Below are 25,196 nucleotides of genomic sequence, written 5' to 3'. Positions count from 1 at the left end.
TTCAATTCAAATTGAATTCTCTGACCTCTAGAAAGAGACCATCTCACCAGTGATTTGATTCTTCCTAATTAAATAAAGTAATCTTTGAGACATCGTTCCTTAAGAAGAATGTTTGCAAAAGCAGCTGCTCTGCTAATTAGGCGCAGTGCCTGGATGAATGCAATTTGCTTACAGTCACCTCTCAGAGCGAGGCACAATACTGTGCATTCTCTGGCAAATAGTGCTAGCACAGAACTAGCACTGCACAGTATGGGCAATGTAACGGTTTAATCAACTTTCAGAATATTCTTAATTGCTGAAGTCAACATTTCCTGAAAAATAACAAAAGGTTCCATCCCATTTCCTAAGCAAACCCTACATCTCTGAGAGGTGTCTCAGCCTTCTCCATTAAATGATATGTTCAGCACAGGCCTTCTTGGACATGAATAGCAATGACAGGTACAATAACTGCACTTTGGATTATCATAAGTAGGATAATGACTTGCGTTAGGCTTGACTCAATCCACATCTGACTGTTCAGCGTTCTCCAAATAACCTCCTACACATCTGCCAGATGCTAACAGCTCAGATGATTCCTTTCAGCAGTACCTCAGCACGAGACATTCGGCAGGATTAACAGCAAGAGGCTCGCAGAACTCCCAGGAACAACAGGAAAGTTCAGGGGACAGGAAGGCAGGATGGCAAAGCGAGGATGATGGTGTACCCAAGGAGTTCCTTTCATACTAAGACTAAGCGCTAAACAGCATGGGATGAGTTTCTCCCTCAGTTAATGCAATGCATGCTAATGTCGGTACAGGCTAAAACCACAGCTAAGAGATACGCAGGCTGAAGTCCATATAGGAGAGACTTCTCCACAAGGTGATAATACTAAAAAGATTCTGAACATTTCCAAAATGTAAGCAAATGTGGAAAACAAACCGTAGCTTCAAGAGTGAACCTATCTGGTATTACAACTGCTTTTTCTGTACACTGGACTTCATCCAAAGCAAACATTCAACTATTTTCCTTTTAAACACATCTGGAGGTCAATACAGATTGTCCTCCTATTAACATTAGTCCCACACAAAATGGCTAATACGTATCCACAAAACTGGGAATAAAGTCATTTTGTGGTCAAATTAATGATGTGGCTTCACTTCCAAAACCTACTACAGATAAAAGGGTTAACATCTCCATACGCTTCCATTTGCAAAACAGGGTAAATAACACCTGCCTAATTTCTGGTAGTTTATGAGGCTTTGAGGGCATTTCTATACCACAGGTGTGGGCACACCCAAGCTGACTTCATAAGAGCAGCACTAATTGTGTTCCTCATTTTTCTAGGAATTCAAACAAAAATACCCCATTTTCAATTTACCAAAGTACTGAGTGTTCAAAACTGCCACTGAAGAAAAAGACAGCTCTCCTTGAACCAATTAAACAGACATATTATAAGCAATATAATACTAAGTAGTCTGAAAAATCAGGCCAAAGGCATCTCTAACAGGCAACAAAATGAGCATCTCTGAAATGAAATGCAGTGCCTCAGGTTCCCTCCTAGAAAACAACAACAAAAACCTGCATGCCTTTTGGGATGTTGTAAAGACAGTATTAGCTCCTACTGTAAGGTAGTTGTAAGTTAGAATGCTAAGCAGCTTCAGTAATCTGCAGTAAATAAGACATGAGGCTGGAGCATGAGGCAACAAGATGTGGAATAGTCACCCACTCACTACACAACTTTCATTCTATACACAGCATGAGAAATAGACTGGTAGAACAACACTGAGCAACCATATTATATAAACCAGGGCCCAGAGTAAGGTTATGCAGATAAACTGTGTTATTTCTTACTGTTTTGGTGTTTGATTCCACAATCATTTGATTCAACCTTTAGTTCAGCTCTCTCTTAAAATACAAATTTATATAGTGACTTCAGAATCCACATATGGAGAAAAGGAGACTATCATAGAGTTCACTGCTATCATAGAATCACACAATGGATTGGGTTGGAAAAACCCTAAAACCTATACCATTCCAACCCCCTGCCATGAGCAGCACTGCCACCCACCACATCAGGCTGCCCAGGGCCACATCCAACCTGACTCTGAACACCTCCAGGGATGGGGGCATCCACAGCTTCTCTGGGCAGCCTCAGCACCTTTATGACTACTGTTGCCCCACTTAATCTCATAGTTTTAAACTTGGGGGCAATTCACACCTTTTACTCTTTCCTCCCAGAAATCAGATAGCACAAGCTATTTGTGGAGTTATCTGAAAAGATTAGGCGATATCAAGAGTTCTGGTGAAGTAATCAGTACAACACAGGGGATAATCAGGAATCTGATTAGAATAAAGATACTGCTGTGATATAGCCTATTTGAGACTTAATGTATGAAAACATTTAAAAAAAAAAAGGAAGATGAAAGAAAACGAAGAACAAAAAGATAACAGTTCTCTGCGAGTGCAAGGGGAGAAGGGCACTACAGAGGGACCTGGATAGACTTGATCGATGGGCCAAGGTTAATGGAATGAGTTTCAACAGGGCCAAGTGTCGGGTCCTGCATTTTGGTCATAACAACCCCAGGCAACCCTACAGGCTTGGGGAGGTGTGGCTAGAAAGCTCCCAGACAGAAAGGGACCTTGGTGTGCTGATCGACAGTTGGCTGAATATGAGCCAGCAGTGTGCCCAGGTGGCCAAGAGGGCCAATGGCATCCTGGCTTGTATCAGGAATGGTGTGGTGAGCAGATCTAAGGAAGTCATCCTGCCCCTGTACTCAGCATTGGTGAGGCCTCACCTCAAGTACTGTGTTCAGTTTTGGGCACCTCAGCACAAGAAGGACATGGAGGTACTGGAGCAGGTCCAGAGAAGGGCAATAAGGCTCGTTAAGGGCTTGGAGAATCAGCCCTATGAGGAGAGACTAAGGAAGCTGGGGCTGTTTAGTCTGAGGAAGAGGAGGCTGAGGGGAGACCTTATTGCCGTCTTCCAGTACCTGAAAGGTTCTTACAGTGAGAGTGGGGCAGGTCTCTTCTCACTACTGACTTGTGACAGGACGAGGGGAAATGGCCTCAAGTTGCGCCAGGGCAAGTTTAGGTTGGATATTAGGAAGAACTTCTTTACAGAAAGGGTGGTTAGGTACTGGAATGGGCTCCCCAAGGAGGTGGTTGAATCGCCATCCCTGGATGTGTTTAAGAGCCGTTTGGATGTGGTACTCAGGGATATGATTTAGCAGAGGTTTGTTGTTGTGGTGTTGTTTCGTGGTTGTTTTTTAAGAGATAGGCTACTGGTTAGGCTGCGGTTGGACTTGATGATCTTCAAGGTCTTTTCCAACCTGAGTAATTCTATGATTCTATGATAAGTGAAGGAGGGAAAAAAAGGAAGATATGACCTCATAGTATATAATTCACCTAGCAAGTATACACTAACTAGGTTTGCCCAACTCATGGCCCACGCCGCAAGCCCAGCACAGCTTGCAATACAGCCAGTCCCTGCCTCACGCCATCATTAATAATGCCAACTAAAGATACAGCAAATAATGTTAAGCATTTGGATACATTGGCTAAATGCTGTCCTGTGAACAGGAAAAAAAAATGTGCAGCTGTGCTTTCCGTTTCGATAAAGGCCCAAAGTGGTTCTTCCTCACCCAATGAAGCTCAGGCAAAACAAATGTTGGACACCCATACACTAACTGGCATTTGTGTGACTTGTATTGGACATGCTAAAATACAGTTTGAATAAAACAAGAAACTGTGCTGCATGTCTGTTTAAACAAACTCCAAGCCAAGTGATTTAGAAAATGCTTCAGCTCCTCATACCTGCAATGCCATTTTGCAAGATTCTAGTCACATGAGGGGCACAGCTGGTAGTTTGCCACCCTCCACCTGACCAGAGGCAGCATTTTATGCTCTCTTTTGCCAGCACCTTCAAAACCATCTCATTTTTGCAGTCAGTTTTTCTTCCCATCTCGTAGATTGAGTCCTTTGAGGCATTTCTCTGCATAAGGGATTTCAGTGAGATGGGCTAGGAGGAAAAAACAAAGCCACAAAACAGATTACGTCATTCATACTTACTCTTTATAAAACCTTTAGCCAAGTACCTCAGGGCTGTGACTGTCAGTCATACCTCTTCAGGAGTTCCAGCTAAAACTTGTCAGAATAAGATCTCTCCAAACACCTTCAGAAGTAGATCAACTTTGTAGGGCAAATGCAGCTCCCAGACCATTAAGCTCCATGAAATATGTAAAAAGCAACATATTTAAGGCAAGGCTTGGTCTTACCGACACCGCCATATAATGTATTTCATGGGATTCAGTGCACAAACACATCAATAATTTGGCCTCCTAGCAGGAGATGGTTTTCACATTGCACTAGTGCTTCTGGCAATTCTACAGCTAGGGCCTGCTGCCAGGAAAGCTAGGCTGGCTGTAGTCTTGGAGGAGGAAATGGCCACCCTCACATGGTGTTCTCCAAGTAGTCTTCTTTGAATAACGGACAGAGCAACAGGCTCAACTCATATTCCGGTGCAAATTCAAGTGGCATTCAAATTAAAGTATGCTAGCTTTTCAGGACACATCAAAGGGACAAAAGGGGATAACCACAGGCAGACAGGTTATATTCACGGCATTCATTGCTTTGCAGAGAATCATGCACCTTCCTGAAATTATGAGAATCTCCTTGAATGATTTGAGGTTCTGTGGGATTCAAATGCTTCCTGTTTCAGGGTAGCCAACAAAACACCATGTAGTCCCCACTATGATCAGCAGGCGCTCAAAGTGACTTTTTGGGAGGCTGAGATACACACTGAACCCACAAAATAGATATTTGTTATGCTCCTAAAGAAACGACTAAAGATTCAATACTAGATAGCAAGTGCCCTGTGATTAGGTAACACAGGCTGGTTTCTAGAGAGCAAGGAGACATGTGCCAATCCTTTATGTGTGCCTAACATGAAAGCGTTAGCAAACAGGAGAAGGAATGGAGTTACAAGTACCATACGTTTTGTAAGGGAAATTTTATACCTGAGAGCTCTCACCACACTAACATGCTCACACTATTTTCATACTGCCTTCAGTCTTGAACACACGTTGTAGAACTGCTGAGAGGTAAACCAGACCAGACCTTGACCGGCAGGGCTCAACCAGGATCATAAGAGCCTGAAGGGTGGAAGGAAACACTGGCTTTTTCAGAGACGTTCTAGGCAGAAAACGTCCCCATGCAGCGAGCACGTTCTTCCAGGACACAGGGAGACACCGCTGTACTCCAGCTCTACAGACTCAGCTGTACTTTCGGCACGGTGCTCTGTCCCAGCCGGGACCGGCGCTCCCCAGCTCCTCATCAGCTCCCTCCCGAGGACGAAGGGAGGACGCCCTGCCCTTCCCCGCCGCCGGGAGGGGACCGAGGCGCGGGCTGCCCCCGGGGCAGGGGTAGGAGCAGGCAGGCAGGAGCCGCCCCGCGCGGGGAGGAGGCAGCGCACGGGCGCTGGCCCCTCTCCAGGCGTATCCACCCCAAGAGGTAGCCCCGGCGCTGCAGCCCTCTTCCTTTCCCTGCCTCCTCCCTCCCCCTTCCCCACCTCTCCTCCAAAACCGCAGGAGCCGCCTCGGACCCGCTGCACTCGCTCCGCCGTCAGCCACGGAGCGGTGCGAGCGGCCCTGGCCGCAGGCACGGCCCGAAGCGGGACCAGCCCCGCCGCTTCCCCGCCGCCTCACTGCCATGGCCGGGGCCGCGGCCCAGCGCTGAGGATGCTGCTGGGCGCCCCGCGGGCGGGCGGCTGGGATCGCGGCCGGGTGGGCGAACGGCTGCAGGCGGCCCTGGCCGGCCTCCAGGAGCTCCAGGTGCTGCGGGAGCAGCAGCGAGAGCTGGTGCGGGCCGCCCTGGCTATGCCGGCGGGCGAAGGCGAGCAGCCCCTGCGCGCTCACAGTAAGGAGCTCCGGCTGGAAGCGACCCTCACCGCCCTCAAGGAACAGCTGGTAAGAGACGGGACGTGCCGGGAAAAGAAACACCGCCGCAACCCCGCTACGATTTCCTCCCCCGGAGCTCGCGGGGAACCGTGCCTTATAACGGCCGGGCGCACCTGGGCGCGGTGTCGGCAGCGGCTCCGCTCAGGGAGGGCGCTGCAGGAAGCCTTCGGCCGGCGTTGCGCGGGGCCGGGCGCGCTGCTGGATGCGGCGCTGCGCGGAGGAGATGAGAGGAGGGAGCGGAGCGCCGCTGCAGCCTGAGTTTCCAAAGTGAAACGGCAGTCAGAGCTTGAATCTCCGAGGTGGGCAATTGCATCTCAGTGCAGAGCCCTCTCGGTGTTGGTGCAAGGCTTGCTGTCAGCTGTCATCCAGGTGTGAACACGGCAAGGATGCTCACTGCTATCGCAGCTCTATCAGGCGGCAGCCGGGGTGAAGGTTGGCTCAGACCTTCGGGGCCGCCAGATGTGAGAGCACGGTAGAGGCCCTGTCGTGATTAAAGTGAAAAACCGCAGCATGAGTGGGCTGCCGCCGCCTGATTACCTGTCATACATCACGTTAACTAATGACTCCACTTCGTACACATGTTTAACCAAAAGAAAAAAAGAACTGAAAGTATTTATTGCCCTTCTGGGGCCGCTGGGTTAACAGAAACACCCAACGACCTCTGACCAAAGTGGCTATTTATTGTTGTTGTTTTTTTTTTTAATGTCAGCTGTTGTGCTTTAATTACCCGTTTGTTTATGTATTTTTCAAATAAGATCTGAAAACAGATGATTATCCTGTCAGGGCTAGATGATCTTGGAGGTCTTTTGCAACCGTAATGATTCTATGATGCTGTTACTTCACTGGCACTTGAGAAGGCTTTCAAGGGCACGGGAGAAACTAGACGATAAAATGGAAGAAATGGTCCCTTGGGCCTGCACAATTCGGAGGGTGAGAGTATCTTAGTGCTGGGGAGGGATGGTTTCAGAAGTACGTACCAATGCAATATGGAAAACACCTTCTGGGGGCGCTAGGGAGGGAAGCAGTGGTAACACTTGAGTGGGGCGATTCACAACAGCATCAGACCAGGGACGGGTTCTTCCACAAAACTGTGGTTAGGTGTGAATGCCTGAGGTTGTTGTACAAAGCACTTCCGATTGACTTGTGGCTGCTGGAAGCCTTCCAGTCTGGCATCTCGGTAGCCTTCTATTGTTCTTTTTTCTCCCTGAAAATCGCAGCCGTGTATTTAAGTAGAGGTGCAGACTTCAACTTTGCATTACGCTAAAATAAGCATTAGTGAAAACGTGGTCCTCAAAGAACTGTTAGTTGTCCACAGATCCTAGGAACTGAGACCACAGAAGTTCCTTTGTGCCTTGTGGTCAGCATATTGCAGTCAAGGCCTTTGAAAATTCTGTTCACGATTGCAGGAAATTAATTTAAAACTAAAAGCAACAGGGAATGCAAAGCACAGCATCGCTCGAGGAGTGTTATGTCTTCATCGTTGTTGTTCTTGGCCCAGGGACAGTGAAGTATGTGATCACGGCTCTATAAGCTTTCAAATTGAGAAACTCATTAACAATGTAAACATGGTTTTGCCTTGCATTGTATCTTGATCCAAGTTTCAAGTAGGGTTGCAGCCCTGGGCTTTTGTGTGGTGGTAGCTGAATTCATAGATGTTTGGTCCTTGTAACATAAAATGGGGAAATTTTATCAGCTGGGTCTGGCTCAAGGCTTCTAAGCAGAGGATACAAGATCAGTAAGAGTCAGTCCAGGCTTCTCCTCTGATGGGAAGTTAAGAAACTGAAGCACAGAGGCTTCCTGAGGAGTCAGGCACAGAAGTTTCCTGAGGAGTTGAGTGCTACCAGCAGGAGCAAATGGAGTGGAGCCATGAAATCCTTAAGGAACCATTTGTGGATGTCTCTCCAGCCTCCCCGTCTCTTCCTCAGCAGTTAGCTTATCCAGATGTTTGCCTTAAGCAGCAAGGCCACAAGCTTTCTGCAGCCCCAGCAACCACTGGTTATTTTGCCCTAGCAAATGGCTCTTTTTCCAGTGGCCAGGGGCTCTTCTGGTAGCTGCAAGATACTGTGGTTATCTGTAGTAAAGACTGGGAAAAGAAGTGGATGTAATGCCATTAATGATCCCAAAGGTGCTAAGCTAGTCTCTTGGCCAAACTCTATAATAGTGACCCCCCAGGAGAAAGAAGAAATGCAAATAAATTCAGACAATACAAATAAAGAAGTCTGTGACACTTTCATTAAGTGGATAGACACCTAAGGCAGCAGCATACAGTCTTTCTCACTCTTTCCTAGAGAATATGAGACCTTGTTGATTTGATTGAAATCCAGTGATTTTGTTTTGCAAGCCTGTGATGTGATGGAAATGTAGAGAATGGACAGAAACTATATGAAAAGGAAATAATACACTTGGTACCTTGCATTTTGCACATTCTTTTTTTTCTCTTTTGAATAGTTTTCAATAGGAGAAAACATCTTGCACATCCTGGCTATATATATTCTGAATATTAAACTAACTTAAAGGTTTTGTCAGCTGAGAAAAATAGGTGCTTCCAGAAGGGATTCATCTTGCACCAGAATAAGGGTCTGAGATGGGTGAGAGTAATTGTCCTCTGAAACTGGCTGCTTTGCAGTATCAGTTAGAAAACACCCAAGAGTAAATAGATTTTCAGATGTACAGGCTGAGGTAAGATTAATGCTATATTTTTTTCGTTCAGAAAAAAGGCAGCGGTAGAATTCCCGTTTGCAACACCAGGGGGCCCGGGTTCAAATCCCCCCTGTGGAGCAGGGGGTAGAAGTGCCGCTCTGCTACACAGAGGGCTCGAATCCCGGGAGTTGGACTCGATGATCTCTAAGGTCCCTTCCAACTCGCACAATACTATGATACTATGATGATGATATAGTTCGATTAATAAAATCAGTGGGTGCTTATCTACTACCACAGCAATAGATTGCAAACCCTGCTGCTGAACTGATGAATAGAAGACCAGAGTAGTCAAACATGACCAGTACTTTTTGGTGCCTTGATTTTGGGTGCCAATTCCTTTGACTCCAAGTAACCTGCTTCGCAAAGAGTGTTCTTCCTTTTGAAAAAGGGAGAGTATGATGATATCCCAGGTTTGGCTCTCCAGAACTGTAGTCCATCAACAGTACAGACTGATTTAAAAAGGCCGGTCCTGCATTGTACGGTGTGCCAAAGTCTTTACATCTGTGTTGCCCAAAGCAAACAGATGGTTCCACCTGCCAGGTTTTGCCTCATATAAAATTCATATTGTGAATTGAGAAAGTGTGTTTAGGGTTTATTGTTCGGGGTGCTGCTTTGAGTAGTTATTAGAACAATAACAACCTCAAGCAACACACTGGAAAAGTTGTCCTCATCCAACCAGTGTGAGAAGCGCTTCTTGTCTTGGAGCGCAGAAGGAGTTAACTGAAAGATCAAAGCTATGAAGTCTGCCAGAAACATGAAAACCCAGTGGTGTGAGACACCATAAAAGGGTTAAAGATGATGATGTAAATCATGTGTGTTGGTTAAAATGCTGTGAAAGCGCAGACACAACCTGGAGGTATAATAAATAATCTTTGAATACCTGAGAGCCTTGTGGCCTCTCCGTCATTAATCAGAAACCACAGACTGAAGGATTGGCTGGCAAAACATTAATCATTAAGCAATTAATTCCAGCCATGATTTCCTGAGTAGGTGGGATTGAAGGAAGCATGGCATGTTTTTGCTTTTTCGCCATAAAGGAAATAAAGAAGTATTGAGGAGATCATACATTCATCATGTAAATGGGATAGAAAATCTCCTTTTTATCCCAGTCTTCCTTCTGTTTATGTGAAACAGGAAGTGTGAAAATCACCACCTGTTTTCCTACGAAGCAGTAACAAACTTGTTGAGCACAAACATTTCTAGATGTGCAACACTAACAGAAAGGAACTCTATTTCTTGCGTCTGTCATGTTTTCTACTTCTCTGTAGCACTGTGCAAAAAAAAATACTTTCTTAGTTTTTTTCCTCAACATCAGCAACCTTGCGAAACTCAGGACACCTACCTTTTGCCTTTTGTTTGAGTCTCAGTTTCTAATCATTTACTGATTACCGCAGGATCTTTGCTTTCCTTGTCTTTTCTGTTTGCATCTGGGGAGAAACCTAAAAATGCAAATCTTAAAAGCTGAATAATCATAACATAAGTGGAGGTGAAAACGCGTACCTACTGATTTTCATTTTCTGCTCGTTCTTTAATTTTGTAGATACTTTCAGGGGCCCACATATTTATTTATTTATAAGGGAAATGCTGCTAAACCTGCCATTTACACTTTTAAATGCGAAATGTACTCATAGAGAAGGTTCCTTTTCAAGAGCGTTTCAAGAAGAATGTTTTTCTTGCCATTACTGAATGGAAACCTGGCCTTATGGAGGTTATGAGCACTGTTTTACGACCAACTTCAAGAGACTACCTTTCTATAGAGTGCTGTAGGATGCATGGCTAGGCATGATATAATTATAAGCCGCCTAAATAGCGTCTGGGGTTAGATAATTTGCCAGGTGCCATGTGAGAAGTTTGACAGAAACCAACTGTAGTTCTTTGGCTGGTACCGTAATGATTGGCCATCTGCCCCACTAAGCTGACTGCATGAGTGTTGGGGAAGCAACTACAGGAGCTGTTATTTCAGAGCAGCCTGGTCAGGGACTGCAGTAGGCAATGGGCCATGTTGTTGGCTTATGAAGGATTATTTTCAAGGTTGAGACTTCTCTTATTTTAAATACAGTCACTTTCACAGCAGAATTCAAATGCTAACTTCTCCTTGGATAAAACGTGTGGAAGTAGCTCGCCATGAGATGTGCAAGGGAATTTTTCAGCAACATAGATGGCACAGTTTGTGTAACGTGATCTTTCTACTATAAGGAGATGTCATCAGAGTAAGTGTTTTGCAGAATTCAGTATGCTGACTGTACTTCATGTGCTAGTAGAATATGTACCTATGCACAGTAATTTCCTTTCATCAGAAAGTATCTTAGAGTTCTTTCAGGAAATTCAAAGTGTTTATCTCATCCACTGCCCAGAGGCAGCGTACAGCAAAATGCAGTACATACATCATATGTTAATTAGTGAAAAGACTGCCATCCTGCTTAGTGATACAGTCCCTGCCATAGGTATAACAAACATAGAAAAGAAACAAAAAAGGTTAAAATAGTATATTCAAAGTGATAAATTATGAGAAAACATTCGGCTGGGCAATATATGCTGAGATACAAAACATATTGTGCTTGCCCATTATGTCACTCTCACAACAGAGAGCCAATTGCAACAGTCCCTAGCTAGGCAAAATACTTTGAGCGCAGTATCTGTCCAGCACAGATGGCCTGAATTCATGTTTTTCTGCTGAGATACTAACTGTGATTATTCTTCATTTTCCCTTTCTTTTCTTGATTTATGAACAGTCTCGCTTGAGGAGACAGGATGTCGGCTTGAAAAGCCACCTGGATCAGCTTGACCAGCGAATAAGTGAGCTGAAACTGGATGTCAGTAAGACCTCCAGTGAATACTTGGACAGCGACAGCCGCCCCAGCTCAGGTAATGTGCACTTGGTCATTTATTTCCAGGGATGTGGTATGGGTAGAACTGAGGATGTTACCTGCTGAGTAGAACTCTTTTTGTTCTGGTCAGAAACAGTGTGCCAGGGCTCAGGTGGAAGGTAGTGATCTGGCATAGAGTGCACACACAGAGGTGATGGGAAATTTCCTGAAAAGTGAATTTACTTGGCAAATGCTGCTTGACTCAACAGTATTTTTTAATGGAATTTTTTGATTAAAATAAAAGATATCCACGAACAGAAGAAGAAGAAAGATACAGATTTGTTTATTCATTACCAGTAGAGAATGGCAAAGTGGCTGGAGTACTTGGTAGAAAAGGAGACAAACATCCAAGTCAGTACTTTGCTTGAATTTACAACATCCCGAACCTAACTGAAGCCTTGAAGATCATTACCGCTAATGAATGTTTCATCATTTATAGAAAAATGAAACAACTTTATTAAAAGACACTGAGAAAAATACAACCCAGAAGTTCGATGACTCAAGTTTGCACAGACGGAGAAACATGCAGTTTCAGGTTTCTGGTCTGATTCACGTGGAGAGCTGGTCCTCAGTCTTCTATAACTGGAATGTTATAACCAGTTTCTGTTATCTGGTCTGTGACAGTGGGAACACCTCTTAAATTCTGAAAAGCCTTTAGTCTTCACTGAGACAAGGAAAGATTTTTTTCTAACTCTTGAAAGCTTTCATTATGTGGGAAAATCTTGTAATGCCTGATCCATATGTAAACGTTAAATATGAATACTTTCCTCAAGTGTTACAAACAGCTGAGCAGAAATGAAGAATCTTACCACTAACTAGTTCTTCCAATAGTTTTCAGTCGTGCATTTTATATTGATATGGGTATGCATATGGATCTGCAGGATAATACTTGCTGTAGCTGTAAAGCGTACAAGTTTCTGTGAGTGTATTCTTTGTGCATTCTTTGCTGTTTATTTTACCTGAGCACAGGCTAGCTTTCATCTACTTTCCTAAGCAAACTCTGCCTGTATGCACCTACCACAGGTTACAACAGTGTATGATGGTCCTGTTTTACACCAGTAGCGTAGTATACACCGAAGACATTCCGCAATGAGGAACAGAGCATGATGGTGCTACACTTAACCCTGTCTCGCCATCAGAACTAAATGTGCATGTCCATGCTGAGCTGGCTCAGGGACAAAGTAAATATGCAGAAGCCCAATAAAACGTAACTGATCTGGAGTATGCCTTTGCAAAAATTACCCAAGTAAATTATCACGAATTTAGATCTATGGCAAATAGCAAATGGAGATTTATCTTCTCTGTTTCTTCCACTTAGTGACTGTAATTCAGAAATGTTTTCTTATTTATTTAAACTCTGCAGGCTTCTACGACCTGAGCGATGGTGGTTCTTGCTCACTCTCCAATTCTTGTACCTCTGTGTACAGTGAGTCCATCTCCTCCTCCCACACCAGTCTCTTGCCCAGCTCTCAACACCCTAAAGCGAGGCTCAGTGTGTTTGATTACCGACCCAAGTCTGCAGATGAAACTACTGTGCACAACACCAGCTTCCAACAGCAGGGAGCCTATGTCAGCGATGGATGTCGAATTACAGCTAGCACGGACGTTTCTGGGACTCCTGCCAGGTCTAGACCGAGGCCAGTTTCCACAGGTAATCAATTGCAGAACTGGTACTCATTCAAGAGAAGGTCAAAGTCCTCATTATTACTCTTAGAGCCATATACAGCCACTAGTGTAATCAATATAAAGCACTCTTTTTAAATACACAAAGTAAGAATTAATTGAAACCACAAAGCCAAGCCATTTAGTGCACCACTTTCACTTGCCTCTTACTTGGATACTTTCAAACAGTAACAAATACAAAGTCATATGCAGTTAGAGATGGAAAAGTATCTAAGTACATGAGGTAAAATTGTAATGAATTTCTAGGTAACTTTTTAATTTACCTGCTTCTGAAATTAGAAAAATTGCGTATTTTAAATGCCTTGTGTGAAAGTACAGGGTATATGAAAAGTATGAGGTGAATTCAGTATTAGAGTTGTTAAGTTTTACCAAGAAAGATTTTACGGCAAATTCTAAGAGAAATAGCCATTTCTAGACTTAATGTCTGTGTTCTCAACGTGTTCTAAAACGAGTATGATAAGACTCTATTTCCAGGCTATATTTATTGAAACTAACATGGATTTGCAATATTCTTTTTCATAATTTACTATGTACAGTTAGGGATAACAAACACCAAATGTTAATCAACCATCTAGAAACCAGACTTGACCCTAATTCTGGATCAATTATGAATTTATGTCACACCTTTACAGGTAATGGATGAACATTGTAATGTTCTGATTCTCTTGTTTACTGAGTTGTTAAGTGGCATCATATTACTTTTCACTTTGAGTCCTTGCATGGCCTCCGAACAGCTTTGTGTTAGAGCAGCTCTTTGGGTGACCCAACCAGATGTGAGGCAGTTCCATTACAGAAGTAGTGAAGCCATAGACAGTGTCTTTTCAGGTACAGTGGCCCTGTGATTTTTGCACCTGAAGTGATTATGGTAAACTGCAACATAGAAGCACAGTCTTCTCAAGCCTTCTCAGATGCTAATGAGTGGAGCTGGTCTTAATGGTCTATACTTTCCATGTTCAGATTGCAGACTTGCTGTTGCAACACTTTATTCTTAGCAAATGGGGCTTTGTATGAGTTTTGGATATGGAGCTAGGCCAGTAGAAATAAGGGGTAGTTGATGTTAATGGGGACAGGGTGAGGATACAGACCTCCAATAGTTCTCCTTTCCTGCCTCCTACTCCTTTCTTCCTGGGTACAACCTCTTCTTTCTTTAAACATGAGAACCATAAGTAGTGGAATTGTTGCTTCCATCTCATCTTGAAAAAACAGTTCCTGCAAAGTTGACCATGTTTCAGAGAAGTGAGTCAAGATGTTACTTCAGGAAAGCATCATTTGGAAATTGGAAGAAATTCTCTTTTCCTGTCCTTAGCTTGCCCCCACTGGTAACTACAGGTACAAGCAGGTTGCCCATTCTTTCAGTGACAGCAGGAGAGCTTGCTAATATACCACAAGCACAGCTTTCTTTTAACCCTTTCCTGGTTTGTTTACAGTGCTGAGTCACTTCTTTGAATTTTAACATAGCTGTTCACTTTGTAGTGGAATAAGTTATTCTTGTGAAAAGCTTGTGATCCTGATGCTTTCTCATCTCACTGTAATGAGTCTGGATTTCTGTTACCCAAAGGCATGCTTTGTTTGAGTTAAAATGTGTTTGAGTTTTGCCTTCCCCTTTAATGCAGTGCTGAGGAAAAATCAATTTGTGGTAGAACAAACCACCTTTTTGTGGAAATTCTATGCTGCACGGAATGTAAAAAGCATTCCTAAAGAATGTTCCTTATGTAATTATATTGTGTGAGATGTCGTCATCCTGATCTTTGCTATAGCAGATTTGAGAGCACCTTAGGTAGGACACTGCAGAAAAGTCCAGACTTTAATTCTACCAGAAGCTTCCTCTGACAGGACAGAAGTAGTGACTGTAACTGAAATATCTGTTTGGATGTAATGCTCAGCTTTCATGGCAGCACAAATCAGCAGCCAGGAAATTAGCTAGCTTAGAATTTGTTTGTAATGCAGTCTGTACTGCCGTACCAAGAAATCCAAGCTAACTGCAGACAGTTCCAGCACTCTTAGAACCGGAGGTGACATACCAGCATAGCATTCTACTGGCAGACTTGTCCATATGGAGCAGTCCTGCTCCTGAAACACAACCTGGTTCTCACAGAATAGGAAATGTTCCTAAGAGGGAGGTGCAGCAGTCAAACATAACTTGCCCTTAGATATCTTTTATGTCAAAATAAGATTTCTTAGTCCATTTTTCTGTGTACTTAAGGTAGACTTACTAAAAATCCATACACAGAATTACAGCAGTCCCAATTTTCTGCCTTGTAGTAAAAACTCTGAATACTTTTTTATAGAATTAAATGTTCCCAGAAGTCTGAGTCTGAAACAAGTTCCTTGAGAAAGGCATGGGGCTGGCAATGATAGCAAATTATATTACAGATCTAGTTAGGAAGTTTCATTAGATTTTGGGCTGAAGAAAAGTAGAATCGCATCACTCTAGTCTGTAGGACATTACAGCTTCCAGCCACAAAAAGGCTCAGAAGCGCTGTAACCTGGTATCTGTTAAAGTCCTCCTAAAGCGGCTGGTTCAGTACTTCAGATTTTTTTCCAAAACACATGATAAAAGGGTTGGAGGAGAAGCTAGAATTACAATATAACTGCTTATTTATTTATATATGCATACATATTTATATGCACACACACCATTAACTCTTTGTATGCTGGAAATATCAGGAATTTCTTTCTGAGTTAGAGCTTTTTAAGAAGTCATTTAGCCATGGGATGTCTTTATCCCATTCTGGGGAAAGAGTATGAAAAATCGCTATTTGTTGCATTGAATAATTTTACCTGACATTTAGCTTCAGGCTGTACGGTTGCTGAATTCGTTTTTCACCTCTACTAAGTAATAAAAATAACTTTCTGTCGTTGTCGTATTCCTGTTGGTCTGTGAAATTCTAGAACATTTATATATATACACAGATTTACTGTCATCTAAGTAGGACAATTAAAATTTCCTGGAAAGTCATTAGTTTTATCATTGGCGATAAAATGTGCTCTAATCTTTGTTTTGCCAAAGCTTTAAGATAATTTGCTATTCTTGGAGGACTGAAACTATTTTCTGCACTGGTGCTACTGATTTTAGTAAAAGTTAGCACATCCCTCTGAAACAGTGTTTTTAACATAAGCCAGTTTGAGTGTAATTGTCTGTGATTTAATTGGGTTATTTATTTTCATCCACTGTGTAGGTGACTTGGAAAGACTCATTCCAGCAGATGCTAGATTTCAGAAAGAGACAGATCCCAAATCCTCATCGCCTCTGTGCCACGCAGACTTGCACTTGCTCAGCGTGGACCCCAAGTTCCAGAATGACTTGGTCTCCAAGAATGGCATTGATGTGTACCCTTACCCAAGCCCCCTTCATGCAGTGGCTTTACAGAGTCCCCTTTTCTCCCTAATGGGGACGTCCACAGAAGCAGACCTCCAGGCTTCCCCCAGCAAACCCATGCCTAGTGTGACAGGTCCCACCTTGATCAGGACTAGGCCAACCACTGAAGCCAAGCCAGGGGGCTACATCAATAAATTACTGCAGCTGACAAGATGCAAAGGGAACAATCGAGCTGATGCCAATGAGCGGGTTTCAACAAAGAGCCAGCCAGCCACAATGCACCAGAGACTAATTATAACTCCCACTGCCGGTGGAGTGAAAATTAACAGCAGCAGTAGCCAGCTGGAAAAACAAGCAAGTTCTCTGGAAAGTAACAAAGCTGAAGGAAAGCTGCAGAGAGAGCTGCCAGAGGGGGAATGTGCCAAGCTGCAGGAGGCCATGCACTGTGTGAATGAAGAACAGCCGTCCAGTTTCCCTGACACAGAACCATCAGCTGTGAATAGTTGTTATCCTGCCAAGTCTGCAGCAAGGGGCTCTCCCCTGGCAGAAGCAAGGGAGAGCAGTTTGGAGCACAGTTCATCATGCTCTCAGCTGTGCCAGGAGGACTCCAGCCTTTGTACCTGGAATGCTAAAGCCATCCCACCTAAAAAGTTGCCCCTCAAAAAATGTGGCAGTGCCAAAATGGCTAACGCTGGAGGTCAGGAGCGAGCAGCACGGGGTGAGTTTGTCCACGCTCAGTTTGTCCCTGCAGAATCCCACCAAGTCCGAGTCAAGTTTGCCAGCTCCAAAACAAAGGCAGTGAAGATAAAGAGGAGAAACAGTGAAAAGGTACTACGTCCTGGGAAACAAACCTTTTATGTGGAAAAGGCGAGAGGGACTCACGGCGCTCCCAGGCTGCCTGCTGAATGGAATCAGCCCCACAGACCACACGGAGCGAAGAGCCTTGCCCGGAGGCCTTCATACTCTGGTGATGTGACCGGCAGGTCGTGCTCAGAGTCTAGCCTGTTCCCTGTGCAGGTCAGGCTCCCCACTGTGTCATCCAGGCCAGAGCTCTACAGAGCTTCTGCCAACACACTTTATTCCCTTGAAGCACCTTGTGAAGACACAACCAACAAGAAGAAGCAACGCAAATGGCAGTCCACGGTGGAGATCTCTGCCAAGACCCATGGGGCCAGCCTCTCTGGTAGCTTTGGTGTAGGGGCACCAAGGCAACCGGCAAGGAGAGCCGGTGTCCTGCGCACTGTCAGTATGAGGGCTCGCCCCAAGAGTCATCACCATGGAGCTTATGCCAAAAGCGAATCAGACCATTCTGAGTACTCAGCAGAGTGTGCTTCCCTCTTCCACTCCACCATCGCAGAAACAAGCGAAGGAGAGGTCAGCGATTTCACAGCTAATCGTTTTGGGGACAGTGAGTCCAGTGAAAGTGATTCCGATGACAGCAGTAACAGCAGCAGCCTTGCGCTTGACTACGATGAGGGGGATGAAAGCGAGCTGATTTGGCCTGAAGGATCGGTCAGACAACCAGGGACTGTCCAGGCCTCTTCCAAGCCTCTTCCCCCAGTGCCCAAAATCTGCCGCATCAAAGCTTCAAAGGCATTAAAGAAGAAGATTAGGAGATTCCAGCCTGCCTCTCTGAAGGTTATGACCATGGTTTAAAGGAGAGCAAGCATCTGTTTCTTGCCTTGAGACATCCTGCTGGCTCTCATTTGCAAAACAAGAGAACCGATGTGCAGAGAAAAGGACTTGCTTAACGAACTTAGAACAACCTCTGAGTCGGCACAAGGGACCTTTTTGTTTGTTAATGCCTGGACATAAATGTCACTGTATCTAATTTCCTCTTTTGCCATTTATTCTGTAAATACGTATCCGTATATATTGTGATGCCTTTTTTTGTTTTCGTTTTTTTGTAACTATGCAGAAGGGTCGTGGTGATAAAAATAAAGTGTCAGTAAGAGACAACATGTCCAAACAACCTCTGCCATAAGATTTTGCATGGAGGCTCTTGTCCATATACACAGAAAAAAGCCTCAGATACAAAGGCCTCCTAAGAGGCTCTTTCCAGTTGGAGATTTGGGAACGTTCCTCCCTCTTATGAGTAATTCTTTCTAGTCTAAAACAGCATTTATCACTTACCTTTCACTCTGCTGATACAGAAAAGCTCTCAGTGCTCTCCATAGTTTTACTTCCTTTCAGGACAACTATTCATGTACCATCTCCAGAACTTCAGGAGAATTAGTTTATCCTTCATTATAAACATGCTATGGTTATTGCTAAAGGCAGTGTGTTTGCAAATGAGAATAAGACTTGTCTGTTTTCAAAACAGAGTACGAGGTTGTTGTTTTTTTTTCAGTTCCACCTCTTACTAATGTTCCATGTTGTTGTTCATTTATTGAATGAGCGAAAGAATAGGAGAGCTTGGTACAACAGTGTGTGGGTAACTGGGACTAAGATTATAGCTTTGTCCCTGAAATTGCAGACTCAATAAAAAATATTTAATGTACTTTTGAAAACTCTGCTTGTCTGGCTTTTACATCTAAAGTAAGTAAAAGGTTCTGGGACATGTAAGATGCTGACACTGTGTGAAGCATCTGGTGGAACAGATGAGCCTTTTTATTATCATTGTGCAGAGGGGCTCTTTATTTTCTAGAGCTTCGCTTACATCTTTGTAGGAACCAGGATCCTTTTTCAGCTTCCATGTCAAGAAACGTACACTTTGGCAGCTGCTTCTAAATGAGTGAATTTGAAAACTATTTATATTGAGGACAGTAGTGTCTTGCTTAAACTGATGCAGTTTTACTGTAAAACACATTTGTACATGCAACATATTTTGAGTGGACTTGAGGGCACATAAGTGAAGCTTTAAGTTAGTTAACAAACTGATGAAGTGATAATTTTGCATTCAGACAAGCAGTCCTAATTCTTTCACATGAATCTGGAAGTTGAGCTGAAATTGACTCTATTTACCAAGAACCAGGTATTATCCTTCCACCTCTATCCTCTTATTTTTCTGTACCCAAATGAATACGTTCCTGGCCTAAGAGATGTAGGCATTACCTCATTCAAGAATGTAAGGGGTCTGAAACAAAAGACAAGTGCTTAGCAGAAACTGTGGTAAAAGAGTGCTTGTTTCCTCCAAGGATTCATTAACAAACAGAACTATTGCAAGAGTAAACTTTTAGACAATGCCTTCTATTTTCATGGAAGCTAAATTATGTTTTTAAAACACTCTTTAACAGATCGTTGCTGGAAATAGAGATAGAAATAAGAGGCACAGAAATAACTCATATATTCAGAGCTAATGCCTAACACCATCCTTGGTGTGACTAGTGAAGTATTACATTTTAGTCAGTGGAATATGTTTAAGTGTTTTTTTGTGATCAGAAGAATACTTGGACGTAACCACTCCAGTAGGATTAATGGAGGAATTTCGTAAGTCTGGTGGTGTTCTCTTGTTGGGCACATCTAGCAACAGAACAAACAAAACAGTGATTTAAGCTGTGTTGACTTTCTACACTACAAAAGAATTCTTTTTTACCAATTTACACAAAAGATTTGGCTCGGGGGAGTGTGTCAAAAGTTACATATGAACCTTAATCCATGAGTTTTCTGTGCTGGGGTGGGGCTTTCTGGATGGATGGGAATTTTTGAGGTGTTTTTTTTTTTTATATGTGGGGGAGGAAATATTGGTCCTAACTAGAAAACTGTTCTGGGTAGGAGCATTCTGTAACCTGATAAACACCACCACCCAGTAGCTCCCTGCCTTTTTATCAGAGTAAGCTGAAACAGTAAGTTTGTGATCACATAACTCAGTAAATCCCACTTTAGAGATGTTAATGCTCCGTCAGAAATGCTGCCAGACGCATGATGAAAGTGCTGATCCAGAATGAACGCACACTGCCAATTCAAATAAAGAAAAATGATGACTTAATTTTGTACTGACAGGTTTTGTGCCAGATGAGGTATCACTGCCTCTACTGCTCAGACCTTCTGCCAGGTCAGATAATGTCTCTCCTCCCAAAGCAAGCATAAAGCCAACATAAAAGTATAAACCTGGCACAAGCTTCATCATTCTATGCCCTAGCTGATTTGACAGAAATATGATTGCGTGCTCACACTTTGATCTGGAGCAAACCTGTAGACCCGGAGAATCCCAGCTGCGCAGAAGACATGCTATTAAACGCTGAGGTATCACCATTTTACCGTGACATAATTGGGCCATGACATTCTGGGAATAGCTGGGCTTGTGGCTTTGGGGACAGTGTTGGCCCCCTTGCTCCCATCTTTTCTTTGTGAAGTAGAGAACTGTTGGTTAGCTGTCTCTGAGGTGCTTCATCCCTCACTGCTAGACATGGTAGCGCAAAGTCCCTTGAGAAGCACTCAGATCTGCTTCAATGCAATCACTCCAAGAGAGTGGACCTTCTGCCGAGCACTTCCCTTTGGAAACTGATTGCTTTCCTCAGCTGGAGAAAGGGACCAAAGCCCTCATGAAGTAGGGCAGTGCAAAAACCTGGATGGCCAAATATTCGAGGAAGATTGGACCTGAAAATATGACCACGGTTCACTACACTGATAAAAATTAGTATATTCTGGTGGCACATACACTGAGGATTTTAGTAACAACCAGATACAAGGGTGAGGCCTATCAGTACTCAGTCCATCAATGACTGGGGACTGACTCTGCTGGCAGCACTGAGGAACATACACCACTAAAACAAACAGATCTGAAACAATCACAAAATATCTATAAACAATTTGATGCAGTGTTATTTTATACGTGTATGCTGGACATCATACAAACAGCTTTCAGCTCCATATGCAGCCTTATAGTGAGAATCAGAGATGCTCAGCTTTGCTGGTTGTTGTGGCAATACACAACAGAAATATTCACCATCTTCTTTCTCCATCAGAATCAATCTGCAAAATCCAGCTGCTTTGCAGCAACCAATACTACAAAGGCCGAAAGGAATGTGAAAAATGTCAGACGGTGATTCAATTAAATGTCTAGCACCAAACCTGCCACACTTAAGGAGTGAGAAGCGTAGCACTTTCACTGTGACTTACTTAGCAAATGTGTAGTTCTGACAGCTATCTGAGAAACAGCTTTATGCAGCATCTCCATTGCAGGAGCAAACATCTGTGGTCATTGCTCCAAGCTAGTGAATCAAAGTCATCCACTACTGAAATGGATGCACCACATCAGCGGTTTCCTTCTATCAAAGACAAATGACACTAAAGCTTTGTTGTAGAAGCAAATTGCTCCTTAACCATCCTTAACCACAAGAAAGAAAAGAAACTGTAAGGAGGGAAAGAAGGGTGAGGGGAGAGAAAGAGACTGGAAAGGGAATTAAGGAAGCTTCAAGAACGATTTGCAGAGTAGGTCAAGCTTATGATTTTTAAAATTTCATTAATCCTTTTATTACTCTAATACTTTTGGAATTGGATAATAAGCAACCTTCTTGTCTTTGACGCAATCTTAGCTTTTTTAGTCTCCATCTGTTAAGCAAACCATGGGCCAACCTCTCCTAAGCTACAAGGTGAGGGAGAGCCCAAGCCTAGTTTCCTCCTAGACCAAATGTAAAATCCCTGGAGGAGCAAAGATTGCTCAACGTAGGCATGTAGATAAACAAGGCATCTGCGACCTTTGCCTCAGACAGAGGACAAAGCAGCAACATGCCAGAGACAGACTGACTAGCCACTGCTCTGATGCAGCAGCAGCAGTCTCTGTTTTCAAGCACCTTTGAGCCCTCCTCAACCACCCAGAGGCTGAAGGGATCACCTTGCCTACATCCCGTTTCTGAAACTTCCCCGCAAGGAAAGTAAACATACAATGACCACATATTTCAGATACAGCATTTAGTCTCTTTCCCTGTATGTATGTGAGGGAAATCTGGTATGCCACCATTAGCTCCAGTCCTTCATGATGGTAGAAGTGAAATCAACAGGAAAATGTTCAGCTAAGGGCTGTTTTCTGATGTTTGCAGTTCTCAGACTTAAAACCACTGTGGCATGTCTTATTATACTGCAGTGCAGAACTTCAGCAGAATAACAGCTGAAATAAGCCCAAGTTAAGCCACTATCAATTCTATTATTTCTGTATGTTATCACTATAATGAAGCCCAGATATTGTTGTTAGCTAATACTATACTAATATATACATAATACTATATAGCATTTAATACTGTGTATGTATTTATTTATTTATATTTTCCCCAAGCATTCCAATGTTTTTTCTTTCCTGGCTCAGCATTTGTAACTAGGGATGCAATGCATCAACTTTACCCATGGCATAATTCTAGGGACGTCACTGGAGCCATTCCACAGATTCCTTTATCTCTCACATGCAGTTCTCAAGATGTCAGCAAGCGGGATGATGGGAGCAACAGATGGAAAATAAGAAGGGTTTCAGACCTTCAGCTTTTGATTGGGCTGCATGCTGTGGAAATAACATTTGCTGTAGTATCACATCTGTGTTATGGAGCAGGGGATGTGGGTAGGGCTGTGCACAGTAATGGCTTTTCATGCTTACTCTGGTTTAGTAAATGCAATTTGAAGAGTATCAGCAGTCTGGTGATCTCTGTTCCCATAAAGCTACAAATTGAGAGAGGAGAAAGTGCACAGATCAAACTGACCAAGCAAAATTGAAACCAACTACAGATTTACAAGCTCCAAATCAAGAATCTCAATTTCCGCAAGAGACTTGAGCAGCTGGATGTGCTCAGAAAGCTCTGTCAAATCACTCCAGGTGCCACTCCTCAGCATCTAGGATAGAGATCCGAGGCCAACAAGCTGCTCTGAGGAATGTATACTGCTGCAAGCTTTACCTCTGCATTCACACACAATACTTTCTTTCCAATCCTATTTCCTCAGAAACGGGTATAAAAAGCCAAAGGTTTGCGTAAAGCCAAAAGTTCACTCAATGAGTTACTGCCTTCAAGGTTCTGTATGAAATTCTTCTGCAGTCTCCAAGATGGAGCAATATGGATACATTTACTCTCCAGACCACTGGATGAGCCCTCCTGCAAAAATCCAGAAACAAAACTTAACGAGATGGAGCATAACAGGAGCATTAACTATTCAATATATGAATGTATAAGATTTTCCATTGCAATGATCCAGAATAAAACACAATAAAAACCTTAAATATTGTAAGATCTGTAGCTCAGTCACTGATGTAAGCCAAAAAGTTCAATCATGAAAACAGCCTGTGAGTCTGGCAACTCTCTGGGAATACATAATTTGGCAGCAGGATAGCTTCATACACAAATATATACAATTCTTCAGTTTTCTACTTAATATTCCCAAAAAGAATAAAATTAAGAGGAAAAGGAAAAAAGGCATGAACATAAAAAGACATGAACCTGAATAAAATAAAATAAAATAAAATAAAATAAAATAAAATAAAATAAAATAAAATAAAATAAAATAAAATAAAATATTCAAAAAGTATTTGCTTAGGCTTGGCTTTAAGGTAAAAGCAGTGGCTGAAAAACGTTTAATCAGAACATGTTTCCCCATCCTTCTGTGCAGTTATTTGGAAGCTTGTTCTCATAGTCTGGTTTTAAGAAAGAGAATTAGACCCTAAGGAAAAGGGCAGAAGATGAAGAAAAACATAATTATTCCACCTCCTTAATAAAGCAAAAGCATTACCACGCCAGCCATTGCAGGCTGCAGCCTACAGTGCTGGGTCACTTTTGAGAGAAACCAAGACACTGCAAAATCTGTTCAGATCTGATGTTCCCAGCATGTGTTTCTTAATTTGTGCCCTCAGTGAGGATTTCTTTTTTTTTTACCCATCTTTGCTGTTAACATACTGAATCATTTTCACATTCTTCATTAGGAAGGTCACTTGACTCAATGCTGCCTTGATGCACCATGCTCCAAGTATGTCTCTCTGCCCCAGTACAGCTATTTCACCGTGGCATTAGAGGAAAAACAGAGAGCTCATCAGCTACACTGTGGTCTCTGATTGCTAGGTACCTCACCTTGGCAAAGAAATCCGTATATCCCACAAGGAGTGAGGTTTATGAGGTTATTTCTCAAAGTGGAAATTTTCCATTCAGCTTCATAGCATTAGACGAATATAAACATTTGGATAGAGGCAGTTCAGTGGATAGGTGGATATAATTAAGTCCACAGACATTGCCTTGAAAGTACAGCAGAAGAGGGCTTGGGGCTACACATCATAGTTTCTGTGTCATCACAGACTGACTGAATTTTCCAAAGAAAGTAAGTCTTAGTAGTGAAGAAGTATTGAGAATGAAATACTGCTGATTAAAATTAGTGCTGTGAACATTTCTCTCTCTTTTTTTTTTAATCACATCTGCAGAAGCTAATGAGTTTGGCAATAGTTCTATCCAACCTGCCTTCGGAGTGGGCTGAAATCCTTGAAAATCATTCCATGATGTATTTTGTTAAATCCAGATGTTAGGGAAGCTTCATATGAGCCTGCTCAATTTGCACCTGAATTCTGAATCCTCTGAAGCATGATCATAAGCACCTGCCAGGAAACTCTGCCTATTTTTCACCCTTACTCCAAAAAGAGCAGACACAGGTTGCTCAAGTACAAAGTACTCTAATAAAATGAGAATGATAGTAGAAGGGATTTTCTAGTTTTTCACGCTACATTTAGATTCTGTGGGTTTACTTATATTTGTGTCCTGAGTCTCCTTTGTTATCACTATGGCGCTGGAAATG

General features: G+C 43.0%; 2 protein-coding genes across 2 annotated transcripts in view; one reads left to right on the top strand and one right to left on the bottom strand.

The window, feature by feature from the left end:
* Window positions 1–4,181, bottom strand: part of LOC140250365 (sulfotransferase 6B1-like) — a 30,259-nt gene extending 26,078 nt beyond the window's left edge. The window contains exons 1-2 of the mRNA XM_072333060.1: window positions 4,100–4,181; window positions 3,795–3,997 (exon numbers count right to left, since the gene is read on the bottom strand). Coding sequence (XP_072189161.1) covers window positions 3,795–3,976 — 182 coding nt within the window. The 5' untranslated portion in view covers window positions 3,977–3,997; window positions 4,100–4,181. The remainder of the gene's footprint in view (window positions 1–3,794; window positions 3,998–4,099) is intronic.
* A 1,342-nt stretch (window positions 4,182–5,523) lies between these two features.
* DACT2 (dishevelled binding antagonist of beta catenin 2) lies at window positions 5,524–19,002 on the top strand. Its single transcript, XM_072332005.1, has 4 exons — window positions 5,524–5,942; window positions 11,366–11,498; window positions 12,864–13,151; window positions 16,363–19,002. The coding sequence occupies exons 1-4, from the start codon at window positions 5,715–5,717 to the stop codon at window positions 18,156–18,158; spliced, it is 2,445 nt and encodes an 814-aa protein (XP_072188106.1). The 5' UTR covers window positions 5,524–5,714; the 3' UTR covers window positions 18,159–19,002.
* The last annotated feature ends 6,194 nt before the right edge of the window (window positions 19,003–25,196 follow it).

The sequence above is a fragment of the Excalfactoria chinensis genome, chromosome 3, assembly GCF_039878825.1.
Source record: "Excalfactoria chinensis isolate bCotChi1 chromosome 3, bCotChi1.hap2, whole genome shotgun sequence".
Classification (NCBI taxonomy): Eukaryota; Metazoa; Chordata; class Aves; order Galliformes; family Phasianidae; genus Excalfactoria; species Excalfactoria chinensis.
This window is presented reverse-complemented; position numbering and strand designations above follow the sequence as displayed.

What these genes read in the sequence shown, in the direction of transcription:
- DACT2 (XM_072332005.1), top strand. Translation starts at nt 5,715, where the DNA reads ATGCTGCTGGGCGCCCCGCGGGCGGGCGGCTGGGATCGCGGCCGGGTG. An exon ending in CCGCCCTCAAGGAACAGCTG is followed by an intron (nt 5,943 to 11,365) that starts GTAAGAGACGGG and finishes ATTTATGAACAG; the next exon opens with TCTCGCTTGAGGAGACAGGA. An exon ending in CGACAGCCGCCCCAGCTCAG is followed by an intron (nt 11,499 to 12,863) that starts GTAATGTGCACT and finishes TAAACTCTGCAG; the next exon opens with GCTTCTACGACCTGAGCGAT.